At 37.2% G+C, this 16679-nt stretch overlaps 1 protein-coding gene across 1 annotated transcript in view; it reads right to left on the bottom strand.

The window, feature by feature from the left end:
- Nucleotides 1-16679, bottom strand: part of MAGI2 (membrane associated guanylate kinase, WW and PDZ domain containing 2) — a 1284239-nt gene that overhangs the window by 388780 nt on the left and 878780 nt on the right. Inside the window, exon 6 of the mRNA XM_035020443.1 lies at nucleotides 6085-6164. Within this exon, the coding sequence (XP_034876334.1) occupies nucleotides 6085-6164 (80 nt within the window). The remainder of the gene's footprint in view (nucleotides 1-6084; nucleotides 6165-16679) is intronic.

The following is a 16679-nucleotide window of genomic DNA, read 5'->3' on the forward strand; positions in this document are numbered from 1 at the left end:
AGGTGCCCCTAGAGTCTGTTTTACTGAATTCTTCCTAGTGGAAAAATTTCAAGGTGCTTTACAAACAATCTTAGCAGGTTTATTAGATTAGGAAAACAAATATTCAAAGGTAAAATTAATTTGGTTATATTTATTGGTGGGAATGCAAACTGGGGTGTAGACACTCTGGAAAACAGCATGGAGGTTCCTCAGAAAGTTAAAAGTAGAGCTACACTATGATCCAGCAATTGCACTACTAGGTATTTACCCAACGAATACAAAAATACTGATTGAAAGGGACACGCCCCGATGTTTATAGCAGCATTATCAACAATAGCCAAATTATAGAAAGAGCCCAAATGTCCATTGACTGGTGAATGTACATTTACATAAAACGGAATATATCAGCCATAAAAAAGAATGAAATCTTGCCATTTGCAACAACATGGATGGAGCTAGAGAGTATAATGCTAAGTGAAATAAGTCAGACAGAGAAAGACAAATACTGTATGATTTTACTAATATGTGGAATTTAAGAAACAAAACAAATGAACAGGGGGATTAAAAAAAATAGAGAGTGACAAACCAGAGAACAGACTCGTAAGTATAGAGAACAAAGTGAGGGTTGCTGGAGGGGAGGTGTGGGGGGGAGGCGGGGAATGGGTTAAATGGGTGATGGGGATTAAGGAGGGCACTTGTGATGAGCACTGGGTGTTGTATGTAAGTGATGAATCACTATATTGTACAGTTGATACTAATATTACACTGTATATTAACTAACTGGAACTTAAATAAAAACTTGAAAAAGAATTAAAAAAAAAAAGAAATGACCTAAAACTAATTAATGTTTTTTTTTTTTTTTTAAAGATTTTTATTGATTTATTTGACAGAGAGAGACACAGCGAGAGAGGGAACACAAGCAGGGGGAGTAGAAGAGGGAGAAGCAGGCTTCCCGCAGAGCAGGGAGCCCGATGCGAGGCTCGATCCCACGACCCTGGGATCATGACCTGAGCCGAAGGCAGACGCTTAACGACTGAGCCACCCAGGCGCCCCATTAATGTTTTCTATTATTTTAAAAAGGCAAACCTCCTCCTCTTGAAAAAAAAAAAATCCACTTAATAAATATTACAAAACATAGCTTATGCTGTCTTCATTTATGTGCATTTTGGACACCATTTTTTTTTTAAAGATAAAGTAATAGTTCAAAACTTTAACTAAATGTCAATGGAAATGCAGTTCTCATGTAGGTAAACAGGTTAAGATTATGCGATTTTTTTTTTTTACAGTAACATGAGAAAACTCCCTTATAACTCAAAGACATAGAATATAGAAATGAATCCACCTAGTTCGCACAGCTGTGATTACAACTTCGTGAGACTTTAGAGTCACTGTAACAGAATGGAGGGGGACAACCTCCAATCTATCAATATTAGGTTGGAATTAGGTAGGCGGATAATTTTAGCTTACATGGGTTTGTTCATTTCCATCTCCCAGGACACTCTAGAATAATTCAAGTCCCTTAAGGTAGGCCAACTATTCTGAATTCCTCCCTTTGTCTTCTATGAGGCTATTTGTTGGCTCAGAACACAGAGGAAGGAAAAGAAAGGAGCAATTATTGAGAGCCTGTGGCACCTCAAGCACTGTCCCTCTTATATTTGAAACTAAATCTGCATGAAACAGATATGCTTCCCATTTTACAGGTAAGAAAACCTAGGCTCTCAGAAATTAAGCACCCAGCCCAAGAACCCACAGATTTGTGTTTGGATTAGAGCTTTCCACGACTCCAAATTTCACACAATTTCCTCTCCTGAATGTGATAATTTAATTACATTTCAACTTTAAGAAAAGAACGGTCCTACAAGGCTTGAAGCATTTCTTAAAAAGACTTATTTATGTGAGAAAGAGAGTGTGAGCGCGTGGGCAGAGGGAGAAAATCTCAAGCAGACTCCTCCCTTCCTGAGCACAGAGCCCCATGTGGGGCTCGATCTAATGACTCATGAGATCATGACCTGAGAATCACTTTTTTTTTTTTAAGATTTTATTTATTTATTTATTTGACAGAGAGACACAGCGAGAGAGGGAACACAAGCAGGGGGAGTGGGAGAGGGAGAAGCAGGCTTCCCGCTGAGCAGGGAGCCCAATGCGGGGCTCGATCCCAGGACTCTGGGATCACAACTGGAGTAGAAGGCAGACACTTAATGACCTAACCACCGAGGCGCCCCCTGAGAATCACTTTTGATGTTAACCCTAGCTCAGTGATTCTTGGGGGATGTGTCACCGCTGGGATGTTTGTGATTAGAAATGTCTAAAGAGAAACACCGTGGTATTGATTCTGAGGGCCAAAGACAAATATGATGATATTTTATACACAGTTCACGGATCTTGCATCCACACTGTGTAATAGTTAACTGCGATTTCTGTGGCCTTTTGTAAAAGACTATCTTGGCTTGCTAAATGGCACTCCCCCAAATACTAATATTAGAATCCAGTAGTAGGAGGAGACTTTTTTCTGTGATGTAGACTGGTGCTAAACTCTAAAATGCAGAGCGATGACAAATGCGCAGAATGTAGTAACTTCAGTATTTTCAAGTGTATTGTGAGAGAAGGAAGTATGCTTTTATGTTTAGTAGCAGTATTATCCTTCAGGTAAGAAATCAGAATGGTTGCTTTGGTGTCAATAGATGGTTGTTTAATATGTATTTGTATGGAGCCGTCTGTGTTCCCATGTCCCCCTTGATAACAATAAGAAAACATCTGCTAGTTTTTTCTGTAACCCAAGAATAATTTAAATCAGTTGATCCCTCCCTTCCATCTCTCTTTTACTCAGCTTCTTCTTTTTATAGTTGACCAAGGAATTAACTTTTCCTGCCAATGTTAACAGAAGTATGAGCGCCCACATTTACAACATGTATCCACATCTGCATCTGCATCCACATGTAACTATGTACATTCATAATAGTATGCACGCATACACATCATGGAATTCCATTTTGAGAGATTAAAATATTAATTATGATAATAATCAAGAATTCATGGTATGCAACCCAATAAGGTCTAAAATGTTTTTTAAAAGTACTGCATAAAACTTTTGCTTCCAGGTCGGATGGAATGAGAAGCTTATAAGCCATGAGAACACACAGAAAATCTATACAAAATGTAAAAAATGAGCAGCTTAAAGGGATCAGAGCACCCCTGAAACCACAGGTCTAGGATTCCAAAGAGGAGAAAACCCTGGAGAGGTGAGGGAAGAATTTGCAGCTGATTTTATTGATTGTGGCCTGTGGGAAAAACCCAGACTTGGCCCAGGTAGAAGGCCACTGCTAGAGCCAGCAGAAAGTAGAGGAGTCTTGAGGGACTGGAGTGACAAAATATAGACTTGAGAGATCTTAAACACACAACCCATTATCCCATGATGACATTTGTCAGATTCAGAAGCTGCAAGGTCTAGAGGCAAAAGCTAAGCGAAAACCCCTGAAATGCACCACAGATTTTTGTCAGTCTTGCAATACTAAGAAGAAAAAATATTTTTAAAATATTGGCATTCAAGACCTGCCAAGAGGAAGGCCCCACATGAACACACTGGGCCTGGGTTTGTCCTGTGGACCAAATCCAGCCTGCCTCTATTTCTGTATGGTCCAGAAATGAAGAACAATTTATATACTTCTAAATGGTTGCAAAAAAAAAAAAAAAATCAAAAGAGTAGTATTTTGATACTCGATTTCCGAAAGTATACGAAACTCAAATTCTCTGTTCTTAAACAAAGCTTTATCAAAATACATCCATGCTCTTTAGTTACATATTGATTCTGCCTGCTTTTGCATAGTAAGGAGTTACAAAGAGACTGGATGACCCAAAAAACCTAAAATATACGTGATCTGACCTATTATAGAAGATGCTTGCTGACCTACAAATGGGGTGTTAGTTGAAAACCCTCGGCAAACATCCTATAACAGAAATAAACCAGAGATAAACAGGGTCTTACCAAAACTCAACCCAACCACCTATTGGCTCAACTCCAGATTGGATTAAAGAATTAGCCTCCACTCTATCTCCCTGGCATGAAGAGGATAAATGTTTGCTGGAGAAAGATCTTATCATCTTGAGCCTCTATAGTTTTTTATACACATTTTACACACATTCCAGCATTCAGAATATTACTCTACTTCATTTGGCCTGAGCAGAATGTATAAAGAAGCCTGACTTAATTGGCGAGCTCAACAGCAATCCATTAACATCCAACGATTACACATGCAATTTTAACCTATGTTTTAAAGAAAAATAAAACAGAAGTAACAGTATTACCTGAAAGCAATTTTCTTGGCAAGGAAACTCAAAATATATGTCTGGAATAATAGTATTCTACCTAACTAGATGTTATTTTCCATTGTAAAACATTCCAGTAATATATGGAATAAAATCTAAGAGCGATTTATTTTGTAGAAAATGAAGACAAATAGTAATTGACTGGTTAGAAGTCATTCTGAACTACAAGACTGTGTTCTAGGGCTTGTTTTTTTCAGTGACATGTGCTTCGCAGACACTGGCATCATAGTTTAGGCACCTACTATCCTGAGAAGACAGACAAGTGCAGATGTGGGAAACACTGGTAACACTGGAATATTAAGATTATGCAATGTCTTATGCCTACATCTCTGCCAGAATTTTAAAATTTGATTTTAATAGCTTTTTCTAATGAAAAGAATAAGACGGCTGAGAAGTTCAATATGTCATAGCACTGTAAATCGCTAACTTCATTTTAATTAGGATATACTAAGGTTTTACATCTGTGGCAAAAGTAAATTGTAACTTCCATACACAGCGGATCAGGCCACTTTAATTTTTAACAGATTACAATCTGCAGCACACGTCTTATTGGTGTCAATGAAATATATAACCTAATGGTGCTCTAAAGTTCAGGTCACATAATAATTTTATGGGATTCAAACACATGCGATCATGCTATTATACAGAAGGCAGACAGATACAGCTATGACTATAAAATTTAATATAGATAGTGATTAAAAACTGGATATTTAATGTACATATAAATGGTACACTATAATTTTTAATTTAACCCAGTGTATAACTAGCTTGTGAACAGTTATCTTATGGAAACAAACAATGTTATCAAAATATTATCTGGGAAAGCCAGAGCTATTGCTAAAATCAAAGGACTTTCAGAATTAGAGACTTTTTAAAAAGTTGATGTTTCAAAAGCTTTTTTAAAAGTTGAAACTCTCCTCATCACTTTCTCCACCTTTAAGAGCTTCTCAATGATAGATGCCTGTGAACAGGACTCTAGAAGCTTGAGGAGATAAAGGCTGGATTGTGGTCAAATAATAAATCACAAGGAGAGTATGCTACTTATCATTTTAGCTAAATTTTAACTGCGCTTTTCACATTAAACTCAATATCTTTAAAAATTACAAGTGTCATCTCTTAACAGACTTCATCCATATAATTTACTAATTTCAAAGCAAGGTTTACACTCATCTAACCCTCAAAACTGCTCAAAAACATTCTTCCCATACGTGAAAACAGTCTATTTCTAAGCAAGTTAATATCATTACATTGGAAACTACAAAATACTATGGATAACCCAGGATATTCATGCAATTGGTTATTTAATTCAAATAGTTGATTAAAGGAAAGTAGCCCTATGGACAGACCTTTATACCACGGATTCCTTAATAACTAGTAGAATGCCATGCCTTTAAACACAAAAATCACTATTATCTATAGTTCCACAACAGTGTTTCTCCATACATCATGTTCGATTCCAGTGAAAGGATCAGAGTCCTCAGAGAGACACATTGCAAACAAAAAGTCCTTAGAAGGTGTTGGAAAGTCAGGCCAGGAGTCACAGAGAACCAACAGAGATGACAGAGATGTGATATCCGGGACCGTCTCCTCAGAGAGAGAAAGGAAAACCACATGGCACTGCTGAAAAGCTGTGTTAATTCTCTCTCTTAGCTGAGCATTAAATATTACATCTTTCAAACTGTCTCAACCACATGACTGCTTCTTGAGGTGAGACCCTCCTTTAAGAAACACAAACATGCTCAAAGCGCAATGCAGAAACATCACAGAAACTTAATGACCTACCATTCTCTTTGCACTCTTCTGGAGGTTTAGCCTTTTTCGCAAGTCGTGGATCCAGCCATGATGTTGTCTTTGTGTTATGGCTGAAAAGAAAAGAGATCACTCTGAACAGACACATACTGAAAGGAATCAAGTTTATTCCTTAAAAAAAAAAGGAGGGGGGGTTATTAGTCCAACAAAATTGCAATCGATACACTTAATTTGCTTACTGGTTCTAAGTAACCCTGAAGGTGGTGTAAGAGTAATTGTGCAAGGCAGCTGTAAATTTGGCAACCTCAGCTCCCTGTCCTCAAAGCAGCTATTTTTATTAAAATCAACTAGAATGTTGCCAAGTTAACCTCATTGAAAATGCAGAACTCATCCAGAGCAAAAGGAATTTATTACAAACACAGGATTCTCCAGTTGGAAGAGCACAGTTCGCAGGCTCTGATACTGTTTCCTCACTTTTGCAAAATAATTATTTTCATCTTAAACCTGCCCTTTTCATAAATAGTTGTTTTGTTACTCTTTAACTCCAGAGCTGGCAGCAGCAGTATAAAAGTGATGAAAATTACAGCATGTTCTCGGGATGCCTACATTTTCTCAAAAAGTGATTAATAGCAATGTCATTAACCCATATTTAGCTGTGTTCCAACTAAATACTTTCAATCCGGCTAGGAAGGCAGAGGGTAAAAATGCCTGTATTCGAATGTTTCTAGAATGGAATTTCTGGGACTTAATAACAATTTTGATGACATTTGTGCTTTGAAAAAAAAATGTTTTCTGGTAAGCTTTTTGCCAGAAATTTTAAAAACAGAGGAGAGATGCTTTTAGAACAGTGTTTCTTAAAGAGGCCCCAGAATCACCTGCATTGGAGTTGGAGTCACCTGGTGATTAACAGTGCACATTCTGGGATTTCATAGAACTACTAAATCAGAATCTTTGAGGTTGAGCCACAAAATCTCCATCACTGGCAAACACTCCAGGTGATTTTTATGCACATTATAATTCGAGAACCACTCAAAAGCTCTTTGGAACTAAAGTCTTTGCTGTGTACAGCTGTCTCAAGTGATCTCATCTACCAATGGACAAATTATCAAGGATGTGACATTTGTGAGGGCTTCAGAAAAAGCATGAACAAAGTCACAGGTGTGGAAAAGTGTGAGGCTCATACAGGGAAGAGTCAAAAGGCCAATCAATGGAACATGAAAGGGAACAGTAGAAAATAGTATAGAAATATAAAGTAAAGCCAGATAATAGGGATATCTGAACACAACTGTAAGAAAGTCCAGTGATAATGATGAAAGTCAAATGATAACAATTTCACATATATCTTCTCTTTCTTCTTTGAAATTTAACTATGAAATATAACTTATTGTATCAGAGACACAAGTATCAGCTAGATAACCTGATGAACAAATCTCCACTTAAAGCAAAGGTCAGAAAATTCTCCCAGGCAGCATATTTAATAGCAAACTTATAGAGACCAGGTGCCTACCGAAAGAAGAAAATTTCAAGGCAGGCAGGAGGAAAGATGGAGATAAGCTGGGCAGTGGGGAAGCAAGTCCAAGGTGTTAAAGCACCTAGTATTTTCTGGACGATGATCCTGTCTATGTGTAGAGCCATCTCTGATTTGAAAACAGAGACATTAAGATCCTCGGGTCATAAAGTCTCTGCTCCTAAAGAAGATTCCCTCTTATTTCTGACTTTCATGTGTGGTTAAGAGAAAATACTCTCCATCACGTTCTTCACACAGGAACTCCACAATGATTGATGCCTCTAAGTGGGGCTCTCATAATTTGATCAGATAAAGGCAGTGAATTTGGTCAAATTATAAATCATCAGGAGAGTACGCTAGCTTTTATTTTCTCCCAGTTTGACCTCTGCAAATCCTGATGGTGCTTTATTAGCGAGTTTCAGAAGCCAGTAAAGTATTGCAGACACTTTCATCTCATTCGGGTCCTCATTTGTACTCATGTCAATATCTGAACTAAAGACACCCATGGAAGGAGATTAGGACTACCCCAAATATGTTAGTGGACTGGGTTCAGTGTTTGCTGCTCTCATTTTGAAAAAGACAAATTCACTTTTAAAAATGTTTTTTATAGACACGCCTTCAGTACTAAGTGTGTGTGTGTGTGTGTGTGTGCTTGTGAGTGCGTGTGCCCGTGAGTGCATTTGTGTATAAGGTGTGTTCATCTCTATGTTTTTATTTGTTAGGGAGAAATGCTGGGAAGTGGGCAAGGAAAATACACTTCCCTTCTTTTTAAGCACACTTGCTTCTTCAAAATCCTTCCTTCATTTTGGAGAAAGGTCATTTATTTCTAGGTCTGTGAGACATTTTCACAAAAGCAAACACATCTATGGATAAGTAGTAAGGGGCCATTACTAAGCCATTACAGGGAATCAAATTACCATTTCTGTATCACGCCATCACTGGTCTCAAATACTGGCTAATTTTGTAGAGAACTGTGAGTTTCCTAGCTTTCCTGCGTTTATACAAAGCATTTCATTACAGGATTTTTTTTTTTTTTTTTTTTAGGTTGAACTAGCATTAATGGTATGTCACTTCAATACACTTTGGCAGATGGAGTCTCTTATAGTTAATAGCATTTTTAGCTGATCCTCTGAAATGATTCTGAAAAAAATGTGGGTAGTAGTTAATCTTAAACACCACATGAAGATACAGTGCAGTATTTTTCAATAGTGGCTCTCCCCAGCCCTATAATTTGGATGCTTCTTCAGGATACCTTATGGAGGCGATATTTTTAATGCATTTGGGAGACAACAGACCAAGTGGCTTTTCCACTTTCCTCAAATCCTTTATTTTTAACCTCGACAATTACCTTTGAAGATGGGATTAAACATTGGACAGGAGACTGTGTACAAAATGGGATCATTGAGGGATTTTTCACAATCTACAGAGCACTTTTCCTCAAGTTTGAGGATGTGATTTCCTTTCACTTCGACTGCTAAAGTAGATTTAAACAAGACATCAGTTTTCTGTATCTAACCAAATTGTGTGGTGCACCAATGACAGGAAGGTAAGAGGCTAATGCTACATGATCTTATATTCTGATACTAGTTTCTTTTCTTTTTTTTTTTTAAAGGTTTTATTTATTTGACAGAGAGAGACACAGCGAGAGAGGGAACACAAGCAGGGGGAGTGGGAGAGGGAGAAGCAGGCTTCTGCCGAGCAGGGAGCCTGATGCGGGGCTCGATCCCAGGACCCCGGGATCATGACCCGAGCCGAAGGCAGATGCTTAACGACTGAGCCACCCAGGCACCCCATGATACTAGTTTCTTAAACAGAGACATATACACACATATATGCTGCATTTGCAAAGAAAATTTTCCCCCCTGGCTGGGGAATGGAACAATTATTTTCTAGGAATGCTGAATCATAATAGTCTACTCCTGTATGTATTTTTATGGATAAAGTTAATGTGATGATCATGAAAAGTGAGAGATCAAGTGGAGTAAAGTCAGTAGCTATTCAAGTTCAATCAATGTCAGATTTAAAAATCTGGATAAAAACCTTAAAAAATGGTTTATCCAAACTCTTCCCTGATGTTAAACTATATAATGAATCTATCTGGAGGAGCAGAACAAGCCAGAAGTGAAATTTCATTTAACTCTGCAATACTAGCTTAAATTCATAACAGAATGGCCTTGAAGACGTGATAGGCTGACTTATAATGAATTAGAAATTTCTGTGGGTTTTTTTTTTTTTTTTGTAAGTTTAACCTTTGCCAAACTGACAAAAGCTGCGGGTTAAGTCATAACATCTTATCTTCCTGGGGAAACATTCTTTTCACACAGAAAATGCTTCACTTCGACAGGAAAAGCTGCTGGCCTTATGGTACACCATTGCAAAGTTATTTTCATTATCTCTTAACATTTCCTGATTGTCTACTTTGTCAGGGATTGAACTAGAACTTTCAAACGCATCACCTCATTTAATGCTAATGAGCCTCTGTGGCTACAGATTTTTAATTCCACCTTACAGACAGAGAAACAGTTTCAGAGAAGGAGAGTAACTTGCCCAAGGTTACACAGCCAGTGTGTGAAGGGGAAAGAGCTGACATGCAGCCCAGATATATCTGTTTCCCAACTCCAAGTTTCTTATGCTCTGAAACCGGGGGCATACTAAACCTAATACTTTGCTTTTTATACTGAGTTGCTTTATTTCCCTCCCTCGGAGAATCATCAAAGATCTTTTCCTCAGAGCCTTTGCCAATAGTTTGGAAATAGAGACATTTATCTCCTGTTTGAAGATAGTAATTCACAACTTTAAATTCCTTTGTGTTGAATGCCTTGTACTTAGTAGGTATTATATCAAATTGCAGCATGGAGATGAAAGAGAGAACATTGTGATTGAGGAGGCACAGATAGTATCACTGGAAACACTTTTGTCCTTATAAACTTGAATTCTCCATTCAGATCACTTTTGAATCAAAATGTTCTCCATTCAGATCTGAATATTTTTCCAGGGGGGACCTAAGATGGCAGCATAGTAGGAGGACCGTAAGCTCATCTGTAACACAAGTAGGTAACTATCAAATTGTTCTCAATACCCCAGAAATCAACCTGAATATTTTTCCTAAATAAAGTCTTAAAATTCCTGATTTACAGAATCTACATATGAATATTAGGTCTTAGAAGCTATACTGAAGAATTAGGTTAATAAAACTGCTATCAAACGGGGGGGGGCATTTTCTTTTTTCTTTTAATTAATTTATTTGTTTTAGAGAGAGAGTGCAAGCTGGGAGGAGGGGCAGAGGGAGAAGGACAGAATTCTTCGAGCCGACTCCCAGCTGAGTGGGGAACCTGACGCAGGGCTTGATTCCAGGACCCCGAGATCATGACCTGAGCTGAATCTAAGAGCCAACTGACTGAGTCACCCAGGTGCCTCACAGGTGGAGGATTTTCATATAGATCATGCCACACTGTATCCTCCATTCCACCTTTCCATCACTCTATGTTTTCCCAGTCAGGGTATAAACCATTTAAGGTGATCCAATTCAAGCCTAATTTTAGGACCTGTCCTCCTTTCATCCATCTATTCTTTCTGTTTCCTTTTCCTCTCTCCTCCTCTACTTTTATATTGCCGCCTAGATCAAAATAATGTTTTCAGTATTGCACAAACACTAGGTGATGTTTCATCAACTGAAATTTTATTATCAAACATATTCCCTTGCTGCATTTTCTCTAAAAATAGTAACAGACTTAAAACAATAACAAACACATTGAATTTAAAAAGTCCTCCTACAAAGCCAATTCTTAATCTTAGTCTTTAACTGATAGTAAAATGTATTTTCATCTGGGAAATACTACATCAGAAGAATAATCAGAAATTAAAGTCAATGATGTTTGACGGCAAGAAGCATAATCTTTTGAACAAGGTAAACAAGGTCCAGGTAAATATTTTAGAGTCTATTGGGCAATTCAATATGTGTTTGGATGTTAAAGTTTCAATAGTAGTTGTCATAGGGGTTCAGAGACAATAATCAGAGATTATTGACTACATTTTACATAATTTAAAAAATAAATGTTAGTTCTCTCTCTCTTTTCTTTTTCTTTAAGTAATCTCTGCACCCAACGTGGGGCTCGAATTCATGATCAAGAATCTCATGCTCTACCGACTGAGCCAGTCAGGTGCCCCTAAATGTTAGTTCTTAAAAGTATATAAGTTGACATTTTATATTATATATATTTTATATTACATACATTTTATATTATAGTCAATAAAATCCTCAGGATGGTTACATCATTTTCCAGAAGACTTTCTCTCCCTTTTATATCATCTTTCCAAAAAGAAGATTAAAGGCAATGACTGGATAGATCTAATTGATGATGAACAGTGGGAACTTTTTCATTCAAGACTCCATTCTTTCACAGTTTTACTATTTTTTCAATTTATACATTGGTAATCTACATAAAAAGTTATTGTCAATGACCTCTATAGTGGTCGTTTCCTAAACAGTATTCCCCCCAAATTTTATTAACCTTGTGAATTATGTGAGCTTGCCATCATATTATCTTTCATATGTTTAGAAAACATTTTTAAGAGAGGTTTTATTATAAATAGTGTTTGGGATATCATGAGTGTGAGTCGCATACTGTTTTCGGTCTAAAACATATTACTTTCTGTCTGGGGATGGCACTGGAGTCTTGTGCAGGCAGAAGAAAAAAAGATTATGAAAAAAATTCAATATATTTTGTAATACAAATTACAGAGAGTAAACACAGACCACATTTTGTGACTGGAGGGGATATGCTGAGCTTGGAAATAAGAAATCTGGAGTTGCTTCATACCAAACAATTGATTTTACTTTTCTTTCCAATAAATCTCCCAAGTTTTCTGTCTATTCTTTAATAAATAAAAGCTTAAAATTTTTTTGAAATGGTAATTAGTGATTTACTTAAAACTTAAGGGAATACAGAAATGGCAACACAAGAGGAAACAAATTATATGTGTGTCTTCCTGAGAATTTAAAAGCAAAATCAGCCCGGACAATGATTTAGGAAACCATGTACAGCCATGACATTTTCACAGATGTGATTTTCAGTTTCAAAAGCCTGCTTTTAAAAATCTATTATTTAAGATGACATAGCACTCACTACCATTCAGGAAGATGGTAGTAAACAAATAGGTTCTTATTGTCATTTTGTTTTTTGCCAAAGCAATGGCAGTCTCTTTTATGTCACTAACTAAACTGACTCCCAAACAAAGAAGGAATTTAATGGGGTTCCCAAAGCATGTCAATACAGATTAGCCCTATGGCAGCTCTGCTTTATGGAACATTTAGCCTCTGGAATAGTGACTTTCTGGCCGAGAAACTTATAAACAAATACTATTTGTAATATGAAAGTTTACTTTTATTTCAGCCAATGTTTGTTGATGCTGTGGAGGTAGTAGGGGATAATGGCAATGGCTTTGCAAGATGATGGTACTATGAGACCTTAAGAATGTTAATTTGTCCAAGAGTGCTTTAGCATCTCATCTATTAAATCGGGTATATCAAATACTCACAAGGGGGTTATGATATAATATGTGTAATGTAGGCACCATAGCAAAATGATTGAGAGCAAGGACCCTGGAGAAAGGCTGTGTCCCATGAAAGTATGAATCTTGTCAGTTTTGCTGAAAACTGTATTCCCAGGGTTTAAAATGGTGCCTAGCACATGGTATGTGCCCTGTAAAGATGTGTTGAGTAAATGGAGTCAAAGCACCCTGGCTTTGTGAATTCTTGGTTATATGATTATGGGCAAGTTCCTTACCTCTACAAGCCTCAGCTTCCTAAACTGAGAAGTAAATGAGAACAGTGTAAATGCTTAATCTATTAGGTATTATCGTTCAGGTAACATGAACACAGCCTGAACAAAGTAGGCGCTCAATCTGTCGTAACTATTACCACCAATTTGAATTTACAGTTAATAAGCTGTTTATTTTAAAAGACATTATTAATGAGGATAATGTTATGAATTAAGGAAACTACTGGTTTTAAACAATATTGTGCACTTGAAAGTCTTATGAAAACTGCTAAACAGAGGACATTATTAATGCTTTAAAGGATGTTTAGAAGGGAGCATTCACGCACAATTTAAAATTCCATTGTTTAAAAATGCTTTCTCAGATATTTACTTTTTCTCATTAAATATCACTGTGAATGATAAAAGGAATCTGCTTTTACACATTCATCAAAGGCAGCAGTTCTGAAAAGTGTGGGAAATATAGTTGACCCCTGTGTTCAGTACCAAAAACAAACAAACAAACAAAAAACCCTCATCTTCTAAAGGCAGTACTTGTTAAGTACTGAGACATATAAAGTATTTTGCAATACTGAATAAACCAATAAATATTTTAAAATATTATTGCACAGAAGACAAAAAAAATGAAATCACTTGTTATCTTAATTCAAAACCCACAGTATATATATTTTTCAAAGATATATTTGAACTAACATTTCAGCAAGGTAGAATTCCCCTCTTCTATTAAAAAATGTATATATATAAACATAAATAAATAGGCATTTATATTCATATATTTAAATTTTATACACAGAACCACAGGGTCCTTCTTCTTTGTTGCACTTGTTTTCTGTTTTTTTTTTTAATTTCTTAAAGATTTTTTTTATTTATTCATTCGAGGCAGCAGAGATACAGAGAGTGAGCATGAGCAGGGGGAGAGGCAGAGGGAGAGGGAGAAGCAGGCTCCCCACTGAGCCAGGAGCCTGACGCGGGACTGGATCCCAGGACCCTGAGATCATGACCTGAGCCAAAGGCAGACGCTTAACCATCTGAGCCACCCAGGTGCCCCTCACTTGTTTTCTGTTTTATCACAACCTTTTTTTCATAGGAGACAGAATTCAGTGAAGTGTAATGAGGGGTGTTGCCTACCAGGGGAGACTTCCATTACTATAAGTGACTCACAATATTTGTGCCAGAGGGAAGTTCTCACTGATGCCAGCTCTCCTTACCTCACCCATCTATCTTCCCTTCCATCTGTTTTATCTTTCTCTTAATTTTCTCTATTTGCCTTTTTGTCTTCTTTCTTTACCTTGACTTTGCTTCAGGACTGGTTAGAAATTCTTGGGCCTATCATAGGTTAGTTCCCAAGAAAGTCCTTATTGCCCCACCATGATCCCTCTCCTGTCAAGCTCCTGCTCTATCAGACTGTTTCCAAGGGCCTTCTATATTCACAGAAGAATTCATTGTGATATCAACAGCAAAGTACTCACAGGTCAATGACAGTGGGTTGAAGTGCTGATTGTATCTGACTGTAATTAGGAAGGAAGGGGCATTCCAGAGGAAAGAGTGAAAGCAGTCAGGAGAGAATCAGTGAAAAAATGGAGGGAAAAGTAAAGCAGAGTGAAATTCAGGCCGAGAGAAAGGAAACCATGGTACACGTAGTCATAGTGTGGAAATGAGGCACTGATCCCTCTCTAGTCTGATATTTGAGCTCATTGCACTGAGTCTTGATACTCAAATGTGACTTTTTCAAGAAAGGAAAGACGCAGCTCAGACTGATCCTGGGTGAAGGGTGGGGGTGGAGGATGCCTCCATTCTGTGGAGGAACCTCCTTAAGTAGGGCGTTTGCACCTGCCTTCTATAGGAGCCTCCTTCCCCTCATACCCCCACTTCAGCCTTAACTCAAGGCTTCATTTTCCTAAACTCTGGGTGAGTGTCTCTAGCATCAGCTCTCTCACCAAAATGATACTGTCTCCTCTTTTGTGTCTTAATTTTCCACCTCAACCTATCTCTGCTCCCCTGCTCATTCATTCTTCCCTGAAGGAACAGGAAGAAGATAAACAAACAAAACCCTCTGCCTGTCTTTCAAAATCACTAATGATCTAGCAAAATGGAAACAGAGCAATCATTGCCCAGGATTCACCAACAAATACCTCTTCTCTAGTAGGGTCATAGGGTCTTCTCACTATCCCTGATAAGCCCAGGGACTGGGTTCCTATACCTGGAATGCTGTGTCTACACACTGCCAAGTCCATGTGACCCCACCTTCCCTATGATGCCTCCTTTTATTACTTAAGTCTGTGCTGAGTATATTCTTTTCTGAATAGTACCACAAAACTCAGAAATTAGTTGTTTACTGACTGTTTATAATTATATGTCTCTCTTCCCCAACTTGAACAATAAATCTCAACAATAAATTTGAGAACAAGTACAAAATCTTATGAATCTTTGAATTCTGACACTGGGTGATTCACTAGAGTATTACGAGAATCATTTTGGTAGATTCTTCCAAGTCCAGACAGAGCCTCATCATTTACTATATACCATGAACACAACTTCTGTCTTTCAAAGTCCCTTTTCTTCACAATCCCAAAATCTGACACTATTTAAAAGAGAAAAGATTATTTTGTAATCACAAAGATTTTTATAATTGCATTATTGGAAACCTTGTAAGGAAACAGTTCTTTAATCAACTTGTTATGCTGGTTTTCTTTTATTATTTCCACATACCCTTACTCCTCCTGCATTATGTAATAAAAAATGTGTATATTATCAGTCTCCTTCTGATTATCAATTTTCCTGAATATCAGCATGTGAACTCACATCTAGGGTTTATACTGTGAGTGGCCCCGTGCTGTGCTTATCAATAATAAAGTTATATTTTTAGATTTAAATACTTCTGAGCATTTGAAAAATTCCATATGACTTCTTCTTTTCTAATTAGTTGATAAAAGATGTCTTCGGGTCATTGATTATAGGAATAAAAAATAATGCAAGAGATTCTTACTCTTTTCTTAAATTTACACTGTCTGTCAAAAGGTGAGTGGTAGAGATTCATTTTCTGCAAAACACTGCATTTCTCATCCCATGTTGGAGTCAAGCAGAGCACCAAGTAATTACCTCATTATACATTCCCTTGGCCAAATGTATCAAAGTTCCCACCTTCACATGAGAATTAAATATTGGCATGTGGTAACATTTCAATTTCACAACTGAGTTCTGCCTATGGAGATCTAAGTCACAAATCACTCCAGGTTGGGGAAGGAAATCCAGTTTTAATATTTTTTCTTGAATAATCAGAGTTTACATATTTTTATCTACTGTCAGCACTGAAAACTTCAGGTTTTATTAATTTTTCTGTTTGA

This window comes from Mirounga leonina, unplaced genomic scaffold, assembly GCF_011800145.1.
Source record: "Mirounga leonina isolate KUSES-001 unplaced genomic scaffold, KU_Mleo_1.0 Mir_174, whole genome shotgun sequence".
Taxonomy (NCBI): domain Eukaryota; kingdom Metazoa; phylum Chordata; class Mammalia; order Carnivora; family Phocidae; genus Mirounga; species Mirounga leonina.